Source organism: Adelges cooleyi, unplaced genomic scaffold (genome assembly GCF_023614345.1).
Source record: "Adelges cooleyi isolate 19-005CV unplaced genomic scaffold, UGA_ACOO_1.1 ACOO_flye_CR_arks_rails_tigmint_CR_PRNA_307, whole genome shotgun sequence".
In the NCBI taxonomy this organism is placed as follows: domain Eukaryota; kingdom Metazoa; phylum Arthropoda; class Insecta; order Hemiptera; family Adelgidae; genus Adelges; species Adelges cooleyi.
In genome coordinates, this window is record NW_026095978.1 from 1,659,493 (window position 1) to 1,683,012 (window position 23,520).

General features: G+C 32.8%; 2 protein-coding genes and 1 pseudogene across 2 annotated transcripts; all 3 read right to left on the bottom strand.

Moving 5' to 3' along the window:
- Positions 1-2,125: 2,125 nt before the first annotated feature.
- LOC126839747 (uncharacterized) lies at positions 2,126-3,476 on the bottom strand. The gene is made up of 4 exons (XM_050575158.1): positions 3,347-3,476; positions 2,891-3,141; positions 2,639-2,809; positions 2,126-2,317 (listed from the first exon to the last, which is right to left on the bottom strand). Exons 1-4 carry the CDS (start codon positions 3,474-3,476, stop codon positions 2,126-2,128), a joined length of 744 nt encoding a protein of 247 aa, XP_050431115.1.
- Positions 3,477-5,023: 1,547 nt separating this feature from the next.
- Positions 5,024-5,761, bottom strand: LOC126839748 (rho GTPase-activating protein 17-like). The gene has a single exon (XM_050575159.1). It carries the CDS (start codon positions 5,759-5,761, stop codon positions 5,024-5,026), a length of 738 nt encoding a protein of 245 aa, XP_050431116.1.
- An 11,794-nt stretch (positions 5,762-17,555) lies between these two features.
- On the bottom strand, positions 17,556-20,326 carry LOC126839749 (uncharacterized; annotated as a pseudogene).
- Between the last annotated feature and the right edge of the window lie 3,194 nt (positions 20,327-23,520).

Sequence of the window (23,520 nt, forward strand, 5' to 3'; positions counted from 1 at the left end):
TGGTTTAAGTGGTCTTCCAACGCTGACCTTAGCTGCTGAAGATACAGTCATTTTTGAAGTTGACGCGGTACAAGAATGTTCATTCAGTGGTAAACAAATATTAAAATTTAAATCTAACCAATTTTCATTATACTTTCTAAAAACGTTTAACGTTCGATTTGCAGATATCCATTTTTTATTTAAAGTGCTATAGTAACCAGATATTTTGTTTTCCAAAAACGTATCGTATTCATCTAACGTGTCGCAGTTCGGTATTTTAGATTTTATAAAATTAAAAACCATTGATTTTGAAGCCGCTGAAGGGGGTTGAAATATTTTACTATTGCTTCGTAACACATTGAACAAATCTTTATTTTTCAATGTGGTTGCTAAAAATAAAACGTTTATTTTTTATACATCGGCGTTTTTTGGCAGTTGAAAATTACTTAATTATCTTAAGGGTATATATAGGTATAAGTTTAGGGGAAAATTAGCCTCCCCTTACCCCCCCCCCTTTTTTTTGCCACACCATTCAATAAAATAAATATCTTTATTTTCCAACTATATTTAATTGTTTATTTGTTTTAATATGTTACTACGGTACACATAGCTATAAATATACTATGTATAATTTTATATAAATATCCATTCCTTACCTTGTGCATTGATGTTATTCATTTTGGTTAAAAATATAACTATAAATTACCATAAACAATTTTTTTAAACCTCTTCAAACGGTAAATTTATAATTACAAAATATGTCACGTCGCGCGATGGCCAAGCGGTTAATGACCTATATCGGACCCCCAAACACCATTTTGGTTATGTCTAACGCTGATATTCTTATCATATATATTATTAGAATGTACAAAGTTCAAAAACTTGTAGGTTTTAATAACATTGAATTATTTTAGTTTTGTCCACTTAAATTTGTAACTTAGCCCACTGTGCGTCGTATTCGTATCGCGTTAGATCTCAACAATAGGAACCGTACCTAACCTAACCGGTAAGTTCATCCGGGCGATCGGACTTTGCACCCAGGTGCTCGGGTCGGCCTAGTGGGGCCAACTGCAAGTGAGGCCTGACGGACCAAACCAACAATTTCTCCAAGAGCTCTCCTCTAATCTCTAATGGCTCTAGAAAATTTTGCAAAAAAATTATAATTTTTTTCATTGATTAATACGCAAAGAGTATACAAACTGTCAACATATAAAGTGCATATAATATGTACGGTTGTCACGATGAAGGATCCTGGCCTCACGTCGTCTTTCAACGATTAACGACCCACCGCGCAGCCCATTCGTACACAAGAAACTTAATACCGACTATTTGCAATTGTTTCGCGACACTCATTTTTCCGACAGCACATCACAACACCATCAACTTAAGAAACTTATACAGTGTAAAATATAATTCTGATCCCAATCAAACTTGGTAGACAGGTGGAACACAGCTTTGGTCTTGTGAAAAGCTCATTTTAACGGCATCAGTGTTACCACATGACGCGCTCTAACAAAATTTTCGTTTTTAATTGCTATACCTCGTATATGTTATTACTTTTTTTTTATAATTCATTTATATAACTGTGCAAGCGCGTGAGATCTCGACCACTGGAGGTTTGTTCATCCAGGCGAGCAATTGTCTGGGGGAAGAAATGGCCACCTGACCTCTTTCTGAGGACAACTTGTTTGGTAGCGTTAGGTCGGCAGCCAGCTATAAGCCCAAAAATGCCAAATCTAAACCGTCCAAGTCTCGATCGGTGGGATTAACGGACGTTAAACGTAAGAGAGAGATAATTCATTAATAATAACTACTATAATTTATAATTTAACGATTATTTTTTTAAAATGTAGTATGCTCTTTAGATTCAAAGTTAAATCCCATACCTCTCGCTTTTATGTTGACTGAATTCTACGATACATGTCGTGGATGTCATAATGGGATATCGGTTCTTTACATACATAAGCTAAATCATTAGATTACAAAGTATTATGGGTTCCCTACACAGAATTTGGACCTCGTGATAACTTAAATAGCGATAAATATCCAATTGTTAATTAATGAACATTAGTGTTAATAGTTTAGAGTTTTGCGCTTTGTATGTTTTTATTGTATTCTGTCTTGAATAAACCAATATTGAAATTTATTAAACACCAATTGAATTACGTTTCCCACATTTGTAATACAAAAAACTAAGCTCATATGCATCGGGTTTAGATCCAATTGAGCTGCACAACATATCGGTATACCACAAACATAGACTTTCTAATTTTGATATTCGAACTTGTGACATCATTGCTCCATACGGTGAATGTTGGTGGGAATCTATAAGCAGTACCTGAAAAATAATTTATAGAGAAAAATCAAATGAAGAATAAATGATACGGTTTGTATATACTCGTATGAGTACTATATAATTCATTTATTGTGGCGGTAGATAAAATTTTAAAAGTGCATCATACTTCGTTAAATAAAATGAATAGAAAAAACTGAATAGAATATATTTTGTAATATCACCTATTAAAAATATTATAGATAGTTGATCATTTTATAAAATATATAAATGTACATTTTGCGGATTAACTAAGTATTATAACTAAAAATTACTAAACGTTTTGTTTCATAAAGTACTTTTGCTTCATCATTATTGCTCACTTACACAGTTCATGTCCAACTGCAACACAAATAATACTGATTTACTGTGAGCAATTAGTACCATATAAAGGCTGTTTTTGTTACAGCATGGAGGATTTTTAAACCACTCCAATATGTGGTAGTCCATTTCCTTGTATAAGTTTTTCATTATGTCGTTAAAATAAACTGAACTCTTCTAAAATATAGTACACATGGTTCAGTTATAAACAAATGCCTGTACTATAATATAATATGCATCAAAAATTAAATTTTGTACCCATTCAGTCATAGATCCTAGTGATGATTTACTGGCTGCCATTGCTTCTGGCACAGTGAGATTCACGTTTCTCAATAATCCTGCCTTAAAAAGATTCCTATGTATCGAATTTCCTTCCAAAATTGCATCTGAGAATAATTTAACTAGAGTTTCTTTTGTAGGTGAGCTGAACAAGCACTGGACGCGAGTATTTGAGTTCCTTATTTTCGTTGCAATGAGCAGTACGATTATAGTGCAAGCGTTGCTTCCTTCTATAATTAAACAGCAAATAACTAGCGAATATATAAATGTAATTCAAAAATGAGATTATTTTTGCACTGAAATACATAATTCCAAAGTGCACAACGCACTTATACTTTTTATGTTATAAAAAAAAACTTAAAATTCGATTTTTTTCATTTTTACATTTAAAAAACCTTAAGAAAAGAATATATCCAATACTTTATCAGTACCTACCTGCGTTTTCGTTTCCTAGTTTTGATTGTGAAAATGCCGAAGGATACCACATAATGTGTATGTCACCCTCGCTTACGAATTTAAAACTCTCTAAGCTTCGAGAGTTGCAGTGGCATGCATCACATTTCATTTTACTTAGGTTCAAGTTTAATTTTGATTTTTTTCTTAATATTTAGATTATTATTTTTGATACATATACATATATATATATATGTATACGTAGATGTATTTATTATTTATATTTTATTGTAGTTGTTAACCACGTTATAGATATACAGCCAATAAACGTACTGTAATATGTATTGTTATATATATTTTGAGAAAAACAACTGTATTTAATATTACTTTATTTAACACATTTTAACAATGTAGCCCGCCAGTTGAGTTTCTTGTCCAGATTTACATCTTAGTATTTTACTTCTGGCTTGAAATTTATTTCTTGTCCACTAAGTTTAAGGATTTTGGTATTGTCAAATCCCAATATTTTCTTAGTAAACTTAACTATCTCTGCTTTGCTTGGATTTATAGCCAAACCATATTTACTGCACTACCTATGCATTGTATTCATAGACTACTGAGACTGGTCCAGAATGTTATCTAGGAATTTACCCACTACCACTATAGCCAAGTCATCCGCATATGTTTGAACATAACACTTTTCGTTAACTTTGCTAATGTAATTGATGCATTGTAAATGTCAGTAAACTTTTTTTTTGTTTTTAATTGTTTAATTATTCTATTTACAAAGAATTATAGATAAGCTTTTTCTATCATGTAGTATGGGTTGAAAATGAATGCGAATAAAACGAAATTCATGATAATAACCAAAGATAGGACAGATACCCAACATGATAATAAAACCTGACCTTAAACATTACAGCAGTAGAAAGAGTGTATTCCTACAAATACTTGGGAACATGGATAAACAGTAATGGTGACGCTTCTAAAGAAATAAGGTGCAGGGTAGAGATTGCCAGAACAGGATTCTTTAAAATAAGAAAAATCTTCTCAAATTGCGACCTTTCACTAGAATTGAGAATGAGTATGTTAAAGTTCTATGTGCTTTCAATATTACTCTATAGAGTGGAGGCCTGGACTTTAAAGGAAGCTGATTTGAAGAAGATAGAAGCATTCCAGATGTGGTGCTAGGAAGAATCTTAAATATATCATGGGTAGATCGCGTTACAAATTTGGAAGTGCTGAGGAGAATAGGAGAAGATAAGGAAATAGTAAAGACAGTTAAAACAAGAAAGTTGCGATATTTTGGGCACATGATGAGGGGACAGAAATATCAAATTCTGCATAGTTCTAATAATATCCGCGGAGAGAGCGAACAACCGAGAAGCTTAGTAGCGGCCGGCCGCGGCCGTTTTCCCCGGTGTGGACTTTGCACTCTCCAACTGGATGGTGGGAGAGTAAGCTCACAACCGAGTGTCGCACAATGTGTCGACGGGTGACAGAAGAGGTACAGCGCGGGCCCAACCTGTGTGATAGGTTGAGGGGGATACTCCCCCGTCAATCCGTCGACACACCCCGTGCGACTAAGCCGTGGTTTAGCCGCTTACTTATAGTCTTCTCTTCTCCCCGCTGGGATGTTCAGGTGACTACCTGTCCCTGCGGGGTTGTTCGCTAATGATGCGTGGGTGGGATTGAGGGATGATAGGGAGATAGGCAAGCCTACTCGGTCCCATCTTCCTTGAAGGGAGGCGGGTTTCTCGGAGGATTGTTCGTCTCTGAGGGCCCTGGTGCGGGGGTTTGTTGGTCGGAGGTTTCGGGTGTTTGAGATGTCGGGTTGGGGGAGGATGGGGCCGTGTGGAACATCTCGTCGTCCACCTCCGGGAGGCTTGTCGGTGGCCTCGTCAACACCTCATCCACATCCATCGGTGACGCCTCCTCTTCGATTTTCTCCAGCCTCCACTGCTGGCTGTTCCTCGCCTTCGCCTCCTTCTTCCTCTGTGAGAAGGCTTTCCATTTTAACCTGTCCTTTCTCAGCTGCGAAGGGCGTTTCCGCTTTTGGAATGCGCCCGATTGTCCGGACGTCCCCGCCGCTCCTCCGTCCCCGCCGGTGGTCGGTACTGCCGGTTTGGGTACTAAGACCTCCATGAGCGGGCGGGGTCTCGTGGTGGTGGGTGCCGTGTTTCGGACCGGTGTTGTGTTGGTAGATGGGCTGTGGCTTGGGGCTGTTGCGGTTGGTTTGTTGCGGTTCGGAGTGCTGGTGGCGTTTGTTGGCTGGTTGCGGATTGGGGGAGTTGGATAGGCTCTGGGATGTGGTCTCGCGGTTTCATTACGCGCTCCACTCGACGTTGGTTGTCGTCGAGGGGGTGGGGGGTTTACGCGGTCATCGACTGGAGCCATTTCCCGTCTTCCCGCCCTGAGGCCCCGCTGGTACCGACTGACACCGACACCGGATATCATAACGAAAAATAACAGTTGATTTATCTGATAAGGGAGATAAGGGAAGGAGATAGGGGTTTCGGTTAACTTTTACTTGTAATTTAGACTAATATACCTTTTCTTCAGATTCAACTACTAAATCGTCAATTTTGTAGCCGTACCATTATAATTTTTAGTCGGGGTGGTGTGGCGCAGTGGACACCTCTGCTGCCGCATGGCACTTGAGGTCAAGCTGCGGCCGTTGCTGCTTGAACCCGGATGGGTGACCAACCGGATTCCTAGCGGCGACCCACACCATCAACCCCCGATAAGCATGGCAGAAATGCCATGCGCTTCTGGCGTCCGAACTGGCATAAGATAGCTATAGCCCTCCCGGTCAAATACGCCATACGAATATTATATTATTATTAATTGTTAGTGATCCAATATATACTTATATATTATACATCGAGCGTTATATAATTTTTAATTTACAGCTACTTGTAAAATTTAAATACTGAGAATAGTGAACAACAAAACTAATCATATAATTTATATTTATACACAACTGACTAAAATGAAGACACACCCGTATCGTTTTGGAGTTTAAGACCCGCTAAAAACACATAATTCATTGAAAACCCGGTTGATGAGGCGGCACTCGCATCAAATACTACACGTAATATTTTTGCCATCGCGTTTAACTACTGCGTGATGCGGTATGTAATAGTAGCCCGGTTGGGTGGCTGGTATCATATGACCAAGGGCGGCGTATTCGGCCATAAATGCGCAATATTCGGCGTAAAACCTCAGGGTCTTTAATTAAACGCGTTTCTAAATTATAAAACCGTTTTAGCACCACCGCGCGTGAATTACCGAGGCCATTATATGCACCCGGCGTCGCGCGGTCTAATACCACATGAAACCGTATTGTGTGATATTCATAGAGAGGGGCCAACGTTCTTACAATTACCTACCGAATAATAATTATTCGGTATAATTATTATATGCATAAAAATAATGCAATTTCATAATTAACCCTACGCTGGGCGCGTGGGGGACAATTGTCAACCATCACTAAATTATTGATTAAATGTAAAAATATTCATCATTTTTTACTTTTTTAATTATTAAAAGTCAATAGCTACATTATAATTTATTATTGAACCTCAATGTATATGCATTATTAATTTATTCGTTATAAAATATATAACTAGAATGATATAAAATATATTTTATACAGCTTTTTTTTTATAATACACAATTTTTACAAATGTCGTTTAAATGATCACCTCACACCACAACTTACACTTATAACACCATCTTCTAGTTGTTTTGTCACGTACTCGTCCACAATCATAACATCGACCTCTGGATCCTTCTGGTCTTTCTGTCTCTGTAACTGCCGTATCCTTTCTCCCAACAAATGTTTAGCACGTCTTCGAAGTTCAACTGGAAGGTTTTCTATTGTAGATCTTAATTGAATTTGTGGCTTTATTAGTTCCCATGACAAGTTTTGTAAAAAGTCGACCCTTTTTACTTTTGTATTTTCGGTGTGATTAGCTCTATAAATACATAGTGCATTTATGGCAGCAACGTTTAAAAGATTATAAAATACAACCATTGGCCAACGTTTTGTCAAAGTTGATCAATTAAATCAACACCAATTTTAGTCCTATTATAGAATGTAATTATATCTGATTTTTTTTTGTCACCTGTTTCTTCATCTATTTCATCGTCATGGTGCATAGATGAAATTGCCAACACAGTTTTATTTTTTTTCGGACAATATGAAACTAATGTACTGTTATTTTGAAATCCAAACACTGAAGATGTTTCAACTCGTTGTTTGTTTGGTAAAAATTCTTTTGGAATCTCTCGTTTATTTTTACGAATTGTACCTACATATGTTAGTTTTTTTTCTTTCAAATTGGTAATCAAGGGTATACTTGTAAAACAGTTATCTCCCGTAATGTTTCTATTTGTTCCAAATATCAACTAATCGCAAAACTACATCTTGAGAAGCATTACTAATTTTATATGGTCCTTCGAGTTGTATACCAATATATGTCTCTAAATCTAAAGTGTAGGCGGTTCTAGAATCAACTAAAGCAAATGTTTTTATCCCATACTTGGCAGGTTTACTTGGAATATACTGCCTAAATGAACATTTCCCCCGAAATGCTAAAAGCTGCTCATCGATAGTCACATATTCACTCGGGCAGTAATATTTTTGAAAATTATCAACCATCAATGTAAATATATCTCTAATAGGAACTAATTTGTCAAATTGTTTACGAGCCGCTCGATCTCGTACATCGTCAAACCGTAAACATCTTACAAGAAAACGAAACCTCTTTTCACTCATAGTCAAGTAACATGACTCCAATCCATTTCTTTTCGAATTATCCCACAGTTGATGTATATTTTTACGATAGCACCTAAAGGATCCTATTTGATATAACAGTCCTATAAAGGCTCTAATTTCTGTAATGTTTGTAAGTCTTGCATCTCTGCTTCGCTGAAATTTCCCACTGATTGATTCAATATAAATATTTGTACAGTGTGTTATAATTCTAATAATGTTGTCATCAATAAATAAATTTAAAATTCCAATTTGTGATTTAGTTCCACGTGCTTCTCTTCTAGGACCAGGAAGATGGGTAATAATATTGTGTGCACGTGTTCGAACATTTACAGGAGGTTTTATTTTACACCACTTTGTTTTTCCATCCTTTCCTATAAAAAAATTATCTGCATTTTCGCTTGCCTCATCAATCTCAGAATCAGTTGTCTCTTCCTCAGCATTGGTATCGTGATCACTTCTAAATACAATATCCTCTCCAAAAGATTCTTCGTCACTACTACTAATATTTTCGAACCAATTTCGTATGGTATTTTCGTTTACAGTCCTCTCAAGTCTCAGTCTTTTATTATCTGACATTTTAAACTAAATAAATAAAAATGTGAACAAAATATTACCTAATTATTGCTTATATATTATTAATTATATTTTTTTACCTGATAAATTATGAATATTTTAAAGCAAAGAGAGTCGCGTGGTGGACACTTGTCACCCAGTAAGATAAATAAATATATACATCCGTTCTGAACTACAGCACTTTGGTAAATAAGCTAGATAACCTTTTAGGTAGGTCTAAACGAGAGGTACTAGAGATAACGACGACGTTAATTGCATTCGGTAAGAGTTATGTAATTTTAAAATATACTGGGTGACAGTCGTCAACCACGCGCCTAACGTAGGGTTAAAAACATATTTATTTTGTGATATTTTATATTACATACATTATATTATCATACATTTCTTCGGAAAAAACCAAGGGGGGCAACTGCCTACTTGCCCCTCCCTGCGACACCATTAAGATGTGCACTTTTTTAGTTTTCAACATGTAACGGTCTCCGTTTTCTGTGATCCTAAGCTTAGTCTGTTTTTGCAGATCCAATAAGATTTCTGCGTTGATTATCTGCTTATCGAGTGCTGCAGGATACTGCCGTTTTTGGCTATGCCTACAATCACAATCTTTTTTTTTTTTTGTTATCTAAATATTCACGAGACTAGTTACGAGTTTTCAGGTTAGTAGTTTTTTCTTAAATATCTTGCCAATATTTTCAACTCGACTTATAATAAATAATATCTGGTTGATGAGGAAACGGTGAATGACGACCTAAACGCAATTATTATTTTCCGAAAAATTGTACAATTAAACGTCGAGAGTAAATAACCCCAGATTTGGTGACAAACGTACCAAGTAAACAAAAATTAACAATTTTATATATTATAGACTCATTCATTTGATTCGTATCTAAGACTCCTTTCCGTTATTATTAGTCATCAGTATCGAGGACCAAGAAGATTCGAACAATATAAAGGTATGACGTCAGACTTGGTGGATAACCAAACAAACGCAATTACACTGAACATTGTTGTAGGTTACAAGTCGTTTCTCTAGTCACAAGCACATAATATTTGCTTACAATTTTTATATTGGTAGGACAGATAAATCCTAAAACTATCAGTGCATATTTTTCATTGCTAGTAAATCAATTTGATGCGAATTTCAATATTTTATTCGTTCTTTGGGTTTTTAGCTTCAAATTGGTGAATTGTTACTATTATTTTGCTTTTTAAAGTTTCCACTGGGTAATGTAAATCCAATTATATGCCAAGTGCGCTGAAATTAAAACGAATACACGCGTTAAAATTATTCTATTATAGTAAAACTGAATGTAAAAATAGATAACAATTAATTGTTACATCCATGTTTTTCGTTAAATATGATAATGATCGCTGTTGATTTAATAAAAATCTTTATCAATATGTATTTTCAAACAAATATTTATTGACTAAAAAATATGACATTTTTAATTTATCTAATAGATTAACAAAATGCCTTATTGGTTTCTTAGAATCTATTGTAGATTTTTTTAATTTTAGTCAATGTTGAAGTATTTTATTTACAAATCGTTTTAATAATTGAAGAAATTTAGTAGTATGCCACATCCTCAGATAAAAATTGTTATTTGTAGTACAGTATAGAATAATTTAAAAAATGGACATGACATGACCTCCGCTGCACGGATGTTCATAGGAACATGGATATGTCTTAATATACACATAAGGACCCTGGTACTTTTTAGTACTTTCTAATATGGAATGTTTTATCATTAATCTTTTATTTTTTGCTCATCTCCAGCATTCAACTGGGCCTTCACTTAACACTTATCACTTATCACTTATCTCTATTCTCTTTTCTCTAATCCGTTATCTATATATTTTTATATCTTATCTATAATCTCTTACCTCTTCTTCTGCAGTATTCAATCTAATGATTGCTTTTCAGTAACTTCCATGTTTCTCTATCACTAGCCTTCTTCTTAGTAACTCTTGATATGAATTACATCTTGGTCTTCCTCTATAATTTTTTCCATCGATTATTCCTTCTAAGATTAGTAAGGAATAATCAATACCTCTAAATATTCAAAATTATTTATCAGCTGTTTCATTCACAAAACAACCGCTAAATCACGCCACACGCCCAGACTTTTTGATTGACCCCCGCCAAATAACATATCCATGTTAAAATAATTTAAATTTAAAACAAATATTTCACAAATCGTGTTAAAATCAAAATTTTATATTAAAAAAACGTACTATGTCTGTTTCTTGTATTTTGTAATTTAATAAGAAATCTACGTTTGAAAAAGTCGTAGGGTTGATATCATGATGGTTCAGTTGCTTATCAATTAACTAACTTTACTTTGTCATTTATATGTTATATAAATAAATAAATTAACTAACCCGTACACAATACTTCTTTTATAGTTGGTTTTCTTTCACAGTTGAAATAATCATAAATTATTAAAATGATCTCGAGGCACAGGCGAGTGACTATGACCAGTTGCCAAGGTTGCGTCAGTTGCGGCACGTTCTAAATAAATACAGAGTTAATGAAACAAACAATGAAGTAAAATACAGGGTGTCTGACATCGAATTATACAAATATATCAGTGGGGTATTAAAAAAACCCCTCTTTGTCCGTTTTTGTATCTAAAATATTAAAGACAATGAAAAAATTAAAAAATCAAATATCGTAAGTTCAAATATAATACATTTGAAAAAAATTCAAGTTGCTAACCTGCGCAGAATCCTTCAAAAGGATCACATAATTTTCAACCCTTTTCTTCTCCTAACTTAAAGAATGAAGTGACTTAATTTTTTTTAAAAAACTGAACACCGATTGCTAATTAAAAAAAATTTTAGTTTGTAATTATATATTTTTACATACTTGGATTGTAATAGATTAATTATTTATAATGCATCAGTTAAGTTTAGTGTGTTCATTCAGTTTTTTTAGCTGTTTATCTTATTAATAATCCCTTATCCCTTCCAAAACTGTTCTCAAACACATTACCATCCAAATCCCCTTCCTAGAAGGACGACACTTGTCTCTTTACGACAATAAATATGTACAAAATAAAAATACATTAAGTGGGAAATCATTTGTACGTTTTTAAAATATGCAATAACTTGTTATGTAGTACTTAGTGGTTATTATTTATTACTGAGGTTTAGTAACTTTTGGCCATGTTGTTTTGAAATTATTTTTTTGCGACATACGATCTATAAGGCTCGTTGTAATTTAAAAATAATAACTACCCGTTCAACGTTAATCATGATACGTTATATTAAATATTAATTATTATTATTCAGTCAATCGTTGGCTAATAGTTTTAGTACCTACTTACATAATAAACTGCTGCCAGCACTAAGAGGTTACAAGTAACCGATGTCAATTGCAACAAAAATGACCAATTTTCTAAACAATTCCGTTCGACTAAATAAACAAAACAAACCTATTATTTTATCAACGTTTATCAAAAACTATCCTCTTTTTTTTACGAACGAATAGCATCGAATCTTTTTTTTGTCCTGGGCATATACGAAATTATAACTGGCCATTGTTCGCCTCCGTGGCATTCGTTTTTATTGTTCATGTAAATCACCAGTTCTTCCAGCTAAAAATTAATAGAAAAAAAAAATAATATATTTCATATCATAAATTCTTATTTGATCGTTTATATTATATACAATTTTATAATAATAGTAACACTTATTTTAAGGTTAACCTATTGTCTGTATTTATTAGGATACAGTAATGTTATTCCTTATTGCATTTTGTAATCAGACAACGTTCTTGACCCGTTGAAAAAAATTAAAAAACATTGATAAATACCGAAAGACCTGCAGATTTAAAAAAAAAATATCAAACAAAATTATAATTATAAGTACGCATAATGTAATTTAGTAATTTATTAACTTCCTTTCATAAAGTTGAAAAAAGTGTCGCGATGTATCATGTATAAAAATTAGTTTTTAACTTTTTTCATTGTAAACATTAAAAAACATATTATGATGTATAGGTACTCTCCAAAAAAAAAGTCATTCTCTATTGATTTCATATTAAGTGTTTTTGCTCTAAAACTGACATAGACCACATTCTTACAAGTCGGGCTTTTTTCTTAGTCAAGTGCTCGTGGTGTATATTATGGTTTTGAAAACTAACACAAATTAAAACTAATTAGAAAATACACAAACCAGCAACGTTATTGTAGTAATGACAATGTACCAATCGATCGATGATTGAGATCTCATTATGCTGTATTTTATCTGAGGTGAATAAAAATAACACATGTTAATTGGAATCCAAATGGAATTTAAAAACGATAAAAATAATTTGTAAAACTTACAAACAATAATTGTATGTAAAATATCAGCCTTTTACACTCAATTTGTAGCAATTCAATTATGGATTTAAGGTATACAACAGATCGATTAAATGCACAGGTACAATGCATGATAACTGAAATTTATATTTTTCTTTTGTCATATTATGTAACTTAGTATAAAAAGCATCACATCTAAATTGTGTAGTTATCCATTGTACTATCGTTGCTATAGAAATACCAACCGAACGTTAGCCAATATTATGTATTGTGTATGTTGTTATGAACCCCTGAATATTATAAAATGTTTTGTTATATATGTGTAAATAATTGTATAGATTAAGAGCATCAGGAATTGGTGTTGGCCACGACCGAGTTGAATTGAATTAGCTGACTTAGGGATTTTGCTCTAGTCAGACAGCTCGGCTGTGTCCCACCACCAACGGGCAGTTATGTCGTGTTATGGCAGAGCATCAGTCTTGTCTTATTGAGCATCTATGTATTTTTCAGAGTATCAAATAAGTTATTTGTAAATTATGTACATTAACTATTCTTTTTTGTTTATTTGTGTTGATTTATAATGCAAATCAAAAAATCCGTCGAAAATTTGCGTTCAAATTACTGAATTAACCCTAAATCTTGTCCTCAACCCGTTGCTCACGTTACACAATATATATAATATATTATTTAGTATAAAATATATAGTAAATTATATATATATGCCTGATTAATGGTATTCCTTTCTAACGTAGATCTAGCTTCATCAGACATAACTAATGACTCGATAAAAGCGATTTTTTTACTCTTATTGAAAAAGAATATTTACTTTTGATTTTATTCACACCGCTATCACTCTGTGATTTCCTGTATTGGATGGCCATAGTTATTGCTGTTTGAAATGTATTTCTTTTTTCGAATTGGTTCAATGAGTTCCGTAAGCAAATTAGGTATTTATTTATTTTTTTATTTGTATTTTTTTCTCGCTCGCATATTACACAATAACGGTTGCTTATTCCAATAAACAATATATTTAGATAAAAAAATATCTAAATAATGACTAACTCTGAATGTAACTAATACCTAAAATTCATATTTACTAAAAAGACGGGAAGAGCTACAGTACCGTCAGTCCTTCCTTTCCTTAAACATACCATTGTTTTTTTTTTTTCAATATTATTAGGTTTGGGTAATTATTAATAGAAAATTAAATTGTCTTACTTATTTCTTCTTTTTCGTTTTCTGTAAGATTATTCCATTCCAAAATACATACAGCTTCAGCAACTTTCTTTCAAGATGAGTGCTTTAGCTCCCTATTCATGTGTTCACTGGAGGCCATATCCCAAATACATGGGTGAATTTGCACTTCAGAAATAAGTTTTTCGGTTAAATACATTTCAACCAAAATATTATATTAAATTTACTTTAAAAACGGCAACCGAAAAACGTACAACGTAGACGGCTTAATACACCAGCCATACTCAACTTTTATTTTATTTGGGCCACATAAAATATTTTAAAATATTACGCGGACCGCAAGTCAAAATTAACGGGAAGGGGATTCAAAAAAAAAAATGAAATACATTTATATATTATGTATAACATTTGATAATTTATTAAAAAACATTTAAATATTTATTTTAAATTAGTGTGATTTTTGATAATGGGAAATTTTTTTCACTATTTTGGATATGTCAGGTCTATAGTTGCTGATTCTTAAGGCTACTCTTAACAAGTCGTCAAGATGTGAATCAGTAAGCCAATTTCTGTACACATTCTTTGCATATTTCATTTTTGAATATGAAGTGTTTGAGGTCATCGTTTTGTAGGAACGAATTATGCATAGATAAACCACGATGAGAACAATTTATTATTATTATTATTGTTATTATTATTATTAACGGCTATCTTACATAGTTTACAAATATGGTAATAGGTGTACGTGATCGTATAGTTACATAATTATAAAATTAAGATATTAAATTCGTATTTAGATAGCAATAATTCAGTATACATAGTATCAGTATGGTTAGTAGTATTTTAGTAAAAGTAAAGTAGAAATAGTGACCTAAGAACTATTGGTTGTTTGCAGCTCTAAGCATGCGATGTAGAGTATGATTGTGCCCATAAGAGGTCTTGTGAGTTGGGACATTATTAAAACGGGATTGGTTTCTGGAAGAATGAGAAGGAACTCTGAAAGGAATGGCAGCAAGGAGATCAGGAACGTCCAGAGAACCATTTAAAATTGAGTTTAAAAAGTCAAGGTCTGCTTTATCACGGCGAGAGGCAAGAGTAGGGATATTTAAAACTTGTCTTATGTTAGAGTAATCATGAGGTTCGTGGTGAATGTTCATTTTGAAGGCAATAAAGTTTAAAAATTTATTTTGGACACGTTAAAGTCGCAGCTGGTCATTGGCTAGATACGGATGCCAAACCACGGATCCATATTCAAGAAGAGAACGTGTAAGGACATAGTGTAAAGTACAAAGGCATCCGACTGACTTAAATAATTTAGTATTGCGTATGATGAACCCTAAGTGCTCTATTAACTATCGCATTTATGTGAGGGCTAAAACATAGATTAGGTGAGTAGATAATACCAAGATCGTTAATGGAGGAAACTCGTTCAAGTTCAGTTCCATTAAGATAGTAGGAGGTTAAAGTTGGAGATAAAGATCTGGAGAAGGAAATAGCATTACACTTAGAAAGGTTTAAGGATAGACCTAAGTGAGAAACCCAGTCTGTAAAAATGTCTAATTGACTCTGGAGTAGGACGGAATCTGTAGGAGATCTTATTTTACGAAATATCTTTAAATCATCCGCATACAACAAAAATTTTACTTGGTTAAGCCTTGTGTAAATAGAGTTAACAAAAAGTGAGAATAGTAATGAATTCAATATTTAAATAAAATCAATTAAAAATGTTTAATACAAAAATTTCGTTATCGGGTATTATCCATAGACATAACAAGAATAGACCTATTCTTAATAGGTCTATGGTATTATCATATTGCTATTTTTCCATGATATTATTTCTAACAACTCTCTCTGTCTCTATTTAACGATATCCATCCTCGGACATCTCTCCGATGTTTAATACGGACAAACACTCTTATTTGTTTACCGTCTTGAGTTCGACCACGGCTATAAGGCGCGATTTTTGACGTTATAGGTCTATGCGTCGTACCCAAAGCATGCAACGCACAAGAGATGGCGTTATTTTCCATCTCGACCGGGCGGCCGTGGCTTATAGCCGCTCCCATACGAGTGCTGCGTCGCCGCACGTTATTGTCAGAACGGAGCTGCACATTTTTCTTTCACGAAATAGTTTTTTAAAACATACTTATTTATGCTATATAATTTTATTACAAGACATAATTTTTAACTCAACTTAATTCTTACACAAAAATGTTATAAATATAATATAATATTAATTTACAAACAGACTCAGTCAAAATTAAACTAAATAACGATTATAGAAATGAGCAATTTTAAAACAATATAATATATACATAACAAGATGTCAAAACTTTTTTTTTCTCTGCGTTTTTTATTTTGCTTCCAAAATGTCTGATTTTAATAATCTTTGCCATAACGTGGCTCAATTATTTCTGATAGCAGACACAGCATAAAATCTTAGAATAATAATTTTGTAAAATGTATGAAAAATATAAATATTAAATAAATATCAATAAATAGTTCAAAGTTCTTACCGGAATAGTAAAAACTTTGAAAGCGTAAACAGCATAACTTGATTTTTGTTTTGTCCACCGAATCCATCTGAAAACAGTCGAATAGTGTGGATGTTTGTTAAATCACTGAATTTAAACGATGAGAAACAAATAATGTGATTTCATTAGATCTTTTTTTTTATTTTTTATTTTCTAAAAATATATTTACAATCTATACAGTGAGTACATTAAGCAAATTTGATGAAAGATATTATATACATGACAATGAAAAATTAACAGTTATGGGAAGACACTCAGCAGCGTCACCCGGCTAGGAAGTAAAAAAAAAAATTATTTATTATTATTTATTGTAGTTATTGTAGTAGATCTCTAGGCCATCTTCTCTTTAATCTTTTGGGAGCATTATCGGGAAGGGAGGCCAGATCCTTTATTATGTTCTGTTTCCAACTAAATGTACATAAATGTGTTTGCTTTTACCTGCTTCCTGACTCACTGTCCCTGTCTATGCTTGACATAGACATTTCCGTACTACTAATACTGTGTAATACGAGTAATAATGTTTAAATCTGCTCCAACTCCTAGAATAACGATTTTGGTTGCCAAAAACTCTAACTCAGTTACAAGGAACTGAGGTGAATACAAACAATCCGCGCAGAAAAAACTTCGAAAAAGCAACTCCTTCTCTGACTGAACTTACCCGTTGCCACGTGGTGACCACGCGTTAACAACAGAAATCAACAATCTAACTACGGCTATTTTTCTACAGCAAATTCCCAAATTCGGGTGTTTTCCCAATATCTCGGCCGCTACAGCGGGCGGACAGGCGCAAGGAAGCGCAAGAGTCACCTCTACCCAACAAGAGTTGTTTAAGTTTTTCTAGTCTTAGTAAATTATTTACCTAATTAAAAGAAATGTCGAATTTCATTGTTAATTTCCTCAGATAAATAATCCGATAATACATTAAAAACTTGTGGTAATTTTTTCACATGACAAAATTCATTAACTGGAATTGGCTTATGATTATCTTTACTAGCAGAGAGACTAAGTTTTCCCCACTTTTGAGGGAGATCAGTACAGCTTAATGTTCCTAGTCCTTAATCAAAATATTTTTAACAAGATAAGAAAAATTATGTATTTATTTAGTATTATAATATAAATATTATTTAAAAGTGCACTGTAGTTACTTTTGAAGTATAAGCACAAAGCCAATGACATGCTTGCATTTTCCGGAATTTTTTGGATTAAAATGAATATTACTACCTATTATTTAAGTGTTACGTTTTAATATAGTCTCTTACCCGGTGAGGTTTACCATTTAAGTCGCTAGTTTTCAAGCACAGTGCAACAAACTGTAATGAATCATCTTTGTGTAGGCATATTCGATAATATGATTGCATTTCATAATTTGTGTTCCTTCCACAAAAGGCCGTTTAAAATCGCCAACATAATTATATCTGATATATCAATTATTGAATCAAACATGGTAAACAATATTCAAGTGCCTGCTCTAGGTATTGCGGGGCCCTGGACATATGCTCCCAGAGGGGGGGGGGTGGTGGCAAAATCCGTGCCCCTAGCATTTTTTAATTTCAGGCTCTTAACAAAAAATTCTGTTTTTTATCGAATTTTAATCATTAAAAATAATAATAATATTAGTGTACCCTTTTATTATAATAATGTGTTAACACAAAATTATTTACAAATTATAAAATCTTGACCAGCCATAATAATCTGTTTTTTTTATTAAAAAAAAACTATATTAATAAATTTTGAAAATTATTCATGTTTAAAAACAATATAATATGTACCTAGTTATATCAAGTATATAGCCACTATATTAAGAACGAGCCTGCCTAGGTGACTTAGTTGTTCAACTGTCTAGCTGTAAAACTAGAGGGTTAGGGGTTCAAAACCCAATAAAATATATCGGATATACTTTGTAATTCGGGAAAACGTCCATATTATTAGTAGCTAAAGATGTTTAAGGGGAAACACTTTTTTAAATACTCCTATGACGGGCCGCCACTGAAAATAATAAATAGTAAAACTAACCCTGATACGCACGCAGTACTTATACTATAAACTAAATGTTAGTAATTTTTTCATAAAATGAAAACTTACTTACTAAATCGCCGAAGAAACCTTTTTAACACGTTCAAATGTGAAAAATAATAACAGATAATCAAACAAATATTTTAAGAATATAGCTCTTGCCCCTTTTATAATACGGCTATACGCGGAATTAGCGGATAGTGTTCCCAAATAAAGAACAGGGATAACAATAACATAATATTTTTTATAGTATATTCCTACTCGGCGTGTATTGCCAAAATATAACTCTCTTGAATCATCGTAACAACGATTTATTTTGTACTATGTCTAAATTTAGATATCGTTTTCTAAATAACTGGTTATAGCATTGCGCGTCTATCTAATTGTGTGTACATAATATTTTGTCATAAGTCATAACACTTCATAAAAATCATTGAATCACATTAATATTATACAATAATAGTATAGAATAATAGAACTATAGATTTATAGTTTTTATTTAATGTCAATGTGTTTCACGGTATTAAGATGTTAATTATAAACCGCGGGGCCCTGCCCCCTGCACATAATATGTCCCATTTGTCCTCCCCTAGCGCCGGCACTGACTCAATACTTAATATTAAAACATAGTATGTATGTAAATTAATTTTTTATAATAAGTAAAATTTTTCATTTGTCTACCTGTAAATATTATCACAGTACGCCCTTTTCAGCTTATCAGACTATAGCGGTCCTACAGTTGCTTTTGTTCGTGATATTCGACCGTGGTAACTCTTGTACGTAACGTTGCGGTTACAGAATTCGACCGATGCATTTAACCAAATAGCGCGTTGCTCTTTGCCTTATCACATGCCCGTAAGTCTAATTATTTAACCTAAAATACATGAAGCGTCACGTTTCTGATTTATTTTAACTATTGTGCTTTCGTAAGACTGTTGTGCGTTGTCGTCTGCGGTCTGTGTGAAAAACGAAGTGTGTTTGACAATTCACCATTTGTTCGATTAAATCTGTAGAATAGACAATCTGATAAAAAAGTGTTCGTTGGTTATGACGTCGATGGCTGCAGCGCATTTTGATATGTTTTGTCATTTACATACTTAAGCCTGGCCAAATCGTTCATTAATTATGAGTACACGCCATTTATAGTACACAATAATTGTTGTACCGCTAAATGCTAATGGTTTATTGTAAAGCTCCGATTAACTGACTGTCTTGGTTCACTCTGTTTGATATACATAATGAACCTATTACATAATGGTAAACTCGACTAGGACAAAATATTCGATATCTGTCAATTGGAGTTATCGAATGTCGATATTTATAAAATATGCTATTGACTTGGTCTGTAATTACAAAAATACGAGTAATTATATAAAGTAACGTGTTACTTAGTTGGTCATGTTTTAACAAAATACAGATTAAAACGAACTTGTTTAAACGATAAAAAAATATTGCTGACAACAAATACAATATTATATCTGACCCTATTATGTATGTCGCCGTAATATTTTTGATCGAGTAAAAAAGAGAATCTCTTCGATATGTAATACCAAATTGGTACTGGTCAACAATTTTATTGATTAAGTTGTGTGCTTTTTAAAAATATAATACATTACTTCATTGGGGAGCGGTAAATGTTTGTGTATTTCCTGGCGATTGGCAAAACTCACAATGTTGCCACAGTCTTACGATAATATTATTTACATTCAAAGCTCTACATGTGTTTAAAAATGTTTTGTTATTAAAAGTAATGGCGCTAAAACAATTACTATACAAGTAAGGTACCGTTATACAAAATTTAAAGTAAATGAGTACCTTAGAGAATATTAAAATACATTCATATAAACAATACTGCCATTAGATTTCACTTACTATATTAGTGTTTGTAACAACGCTTTGAATGCTACGGTTGTTTTTAATATCGTAGACTTGAAATAACAAACTTGATTCAAAAATACAATATTTTTAATGAAATACATTAATTCTGTGTTCCATGGCTAATTTATAAATATTCAATTAGTATTTAGTAGCCACTCTTCTAAACACTACGCTCTATCGTTGTCAAACCGCATACTGACCGCAGGTCAACCAAACTGTGAGATTAAAAGTTGTAACATGTCATATTGAATGAACGTAATTACTCTATCGCTGACATCAGATATTGCGAAGACTGGACATATATATGATTAATTGTAAGTTATATCAAGGCAAAGTAATGTCATATATTAAAAATTTTCAAAATAATTAAAACAAAAATGTGCTAGCTTCCCCTTTTGAATAATTCATGGTTGAAAATATTTAATACACATCAGCTGAAAATAATATAGCAATTGGTATCTCCATTGTTCAATGTATGTGAATTGAATAAAACGGACTAAGCGTATGTCTATACGTTCTTAATGGCTACAAAAACAATGATAACATGCTCGTTGATATGTAGAACTCTCAGTTCATACGGGTTTTCCCTATTCCGGTACTATTTTTATCTGTTATTCATACACATTGATAAATGTACGGAGACTTTTTTGCTGTTATTTTCCAAAGTTGTTATACATATATACATGTATAAAATAAACTAATTAATATATATGCTCTATTTTTCTAAAAACAAATATTAATATGTTTCTGAATAGATGTGTGTCAAAATATGAAGTTAATCAAGTTTTGAATTATCATTTTATGTTTTTGAAAAAATTTGACAACAGTGTACGGAGACTTTTTTTACCCACTGTATATAATTCGAAAATGATTTCTTCGTTGTTTCTTTGAATTTTACGCTTAGGACACGTTTTTCCTGATTGTATTAGGAATAACTAGTATTATTTTATCAATAATATTCTAAGATTATAACACCTGACACCACGGCTATAAACAAGATTTATAGATAATAATGTGTCGTGGCCGTGACAATATCCAATGACTAAGGTAAGGTACTGATAGTCATAATAATAATGGTTTTATTAGTATGCCATTTAGTAAAACAAGGAAGTCTTGCCACAACATATGTTGGCTTGACATTAATTTCACATCATAAAAGTAATGCCCTTACAACCTGGATTCTTACATCTTGTCCTCTTTTCATTTTCAACTGTGATCTGTTGTATCAGTTCTTATTTCTTTAGGTGGTTCATGTCTTAGTACCCATTTTAACTTTTTTTATAATACTTTATGTATGTCAATAGAAGTATAAATTTTACACAGAGTAGAACAAGCTGCTCTCTAAAGTTTACCAATGACATCACATTGTTGTCTTTTTTTGGTTTTGAATTCTTAAAATAATATTTAAAACCCTTTTAACCATAAAATAATACATTCTCCGCGTATACGTATTTTGGCAACAATAGTGTCATCTTCAGCGCTAACGACAGACTCTCGAGTTGAATTCGTATATGAAGAAGCCAAGAATTTACTATTGTCACATCCAATTAGTGATGGAAAACCCTCAAATACCATTTCTACTTGTCATTTTAATCTTAAGACGCCTAAGCAAACCATCTAATAAGTCTACACCATCCATATGCCTATTAAAAACTTTTATTATGTTTGGACAATCAACCTCTCTCTTTTTTGTTTTCTATCAAACCTACTAACTTTAACTACCGGGCCCACTGCAGCAAATTTTGATAGCAAACTAATAGTTTTGGTGTCTTTCCATGTGACAGCAACAATGTCGGTACCTCTCATTTTTGTCACACAAGAATCAGTCGTGCCTCTTGGTTTTTTCATAAGAACAGAATCATCTGGCAACTTAACATTTCTCAATTTATTTCTCCTTACAGTACCTAGGGGTAGTATGTTTCTTTTGATTTAGATACTCTTAAAAGTGGTAAAGTATAATAGCTGTCAAAATATAATTTGTGTTTTAGATTTACAGTCATAACTCTTGCTAGACGCACATTTGCACTACCACCAATGTCTGGTTCACTTGTTTTTCTAATTTCAAAAATTGGTGTTAATATTTTATGGGTCTGTCCAGTTTGTTTATTATTTGGTATGGAGACTGGTTCAGTAGAAGTTGTGAGTGATGATATAATTATAATCGAACTATTATCTAGTTCAGGTTCTAAAACAGGAAATTCAATAACTATCGAAAGACCCTGATGGTGTGTTTAATAAATGAGCTATGTCACTATTATCTAATTTATTTTTCATATTTAATGTGCTTTTAAATTAGTTAAGTCTAAAAAATCTGACAAGAAACAACTAATACGTTTTATTTAAAAAAATATATACATTTACGATTGCACATGAAATATTGGCAATCTATCAGTATCACAGGTTTATATAGTGATCACATATCGGGAAAGCATGGTGTTGCTCACGTGCAACAAATTAATAATCGTACAATTGCAGTAGTACGACGAATCGACAAAAGGTCAACTATTCTATATAGTCCAATCGACAGGTAGTTTCAGTTTTATCCTATTTTTTTATATTCAAAAAATACTGTTACTAAAGTACTGATACTCGTTACTGTTGTTTTTGAACTATTTAGTAGAGTCAAAGCTCTCAGTCACGGATGGGTTACCTCAGATTTTAATATATACTAGAATGCCGAAAATAGTAGAGGCCTATAAGTTTCAATCGAGTTTTTCGTTTAGAAGACACGAGTACATTAGAAACAGTTATTGTTGTAATTTCTCGAAATAGAAAATATTGACGATATAATCAAGTATTCACTCAAAATAAGATTATTAAACCGATAACAATTTCTTTACGGGACGGTAGTAACAAATCCTACTATCATGTGGTCCAGTGACGCTGTTAATAACATCAATTCTGAAGTCAATATAAAGCATAATAAACAATTGAGTT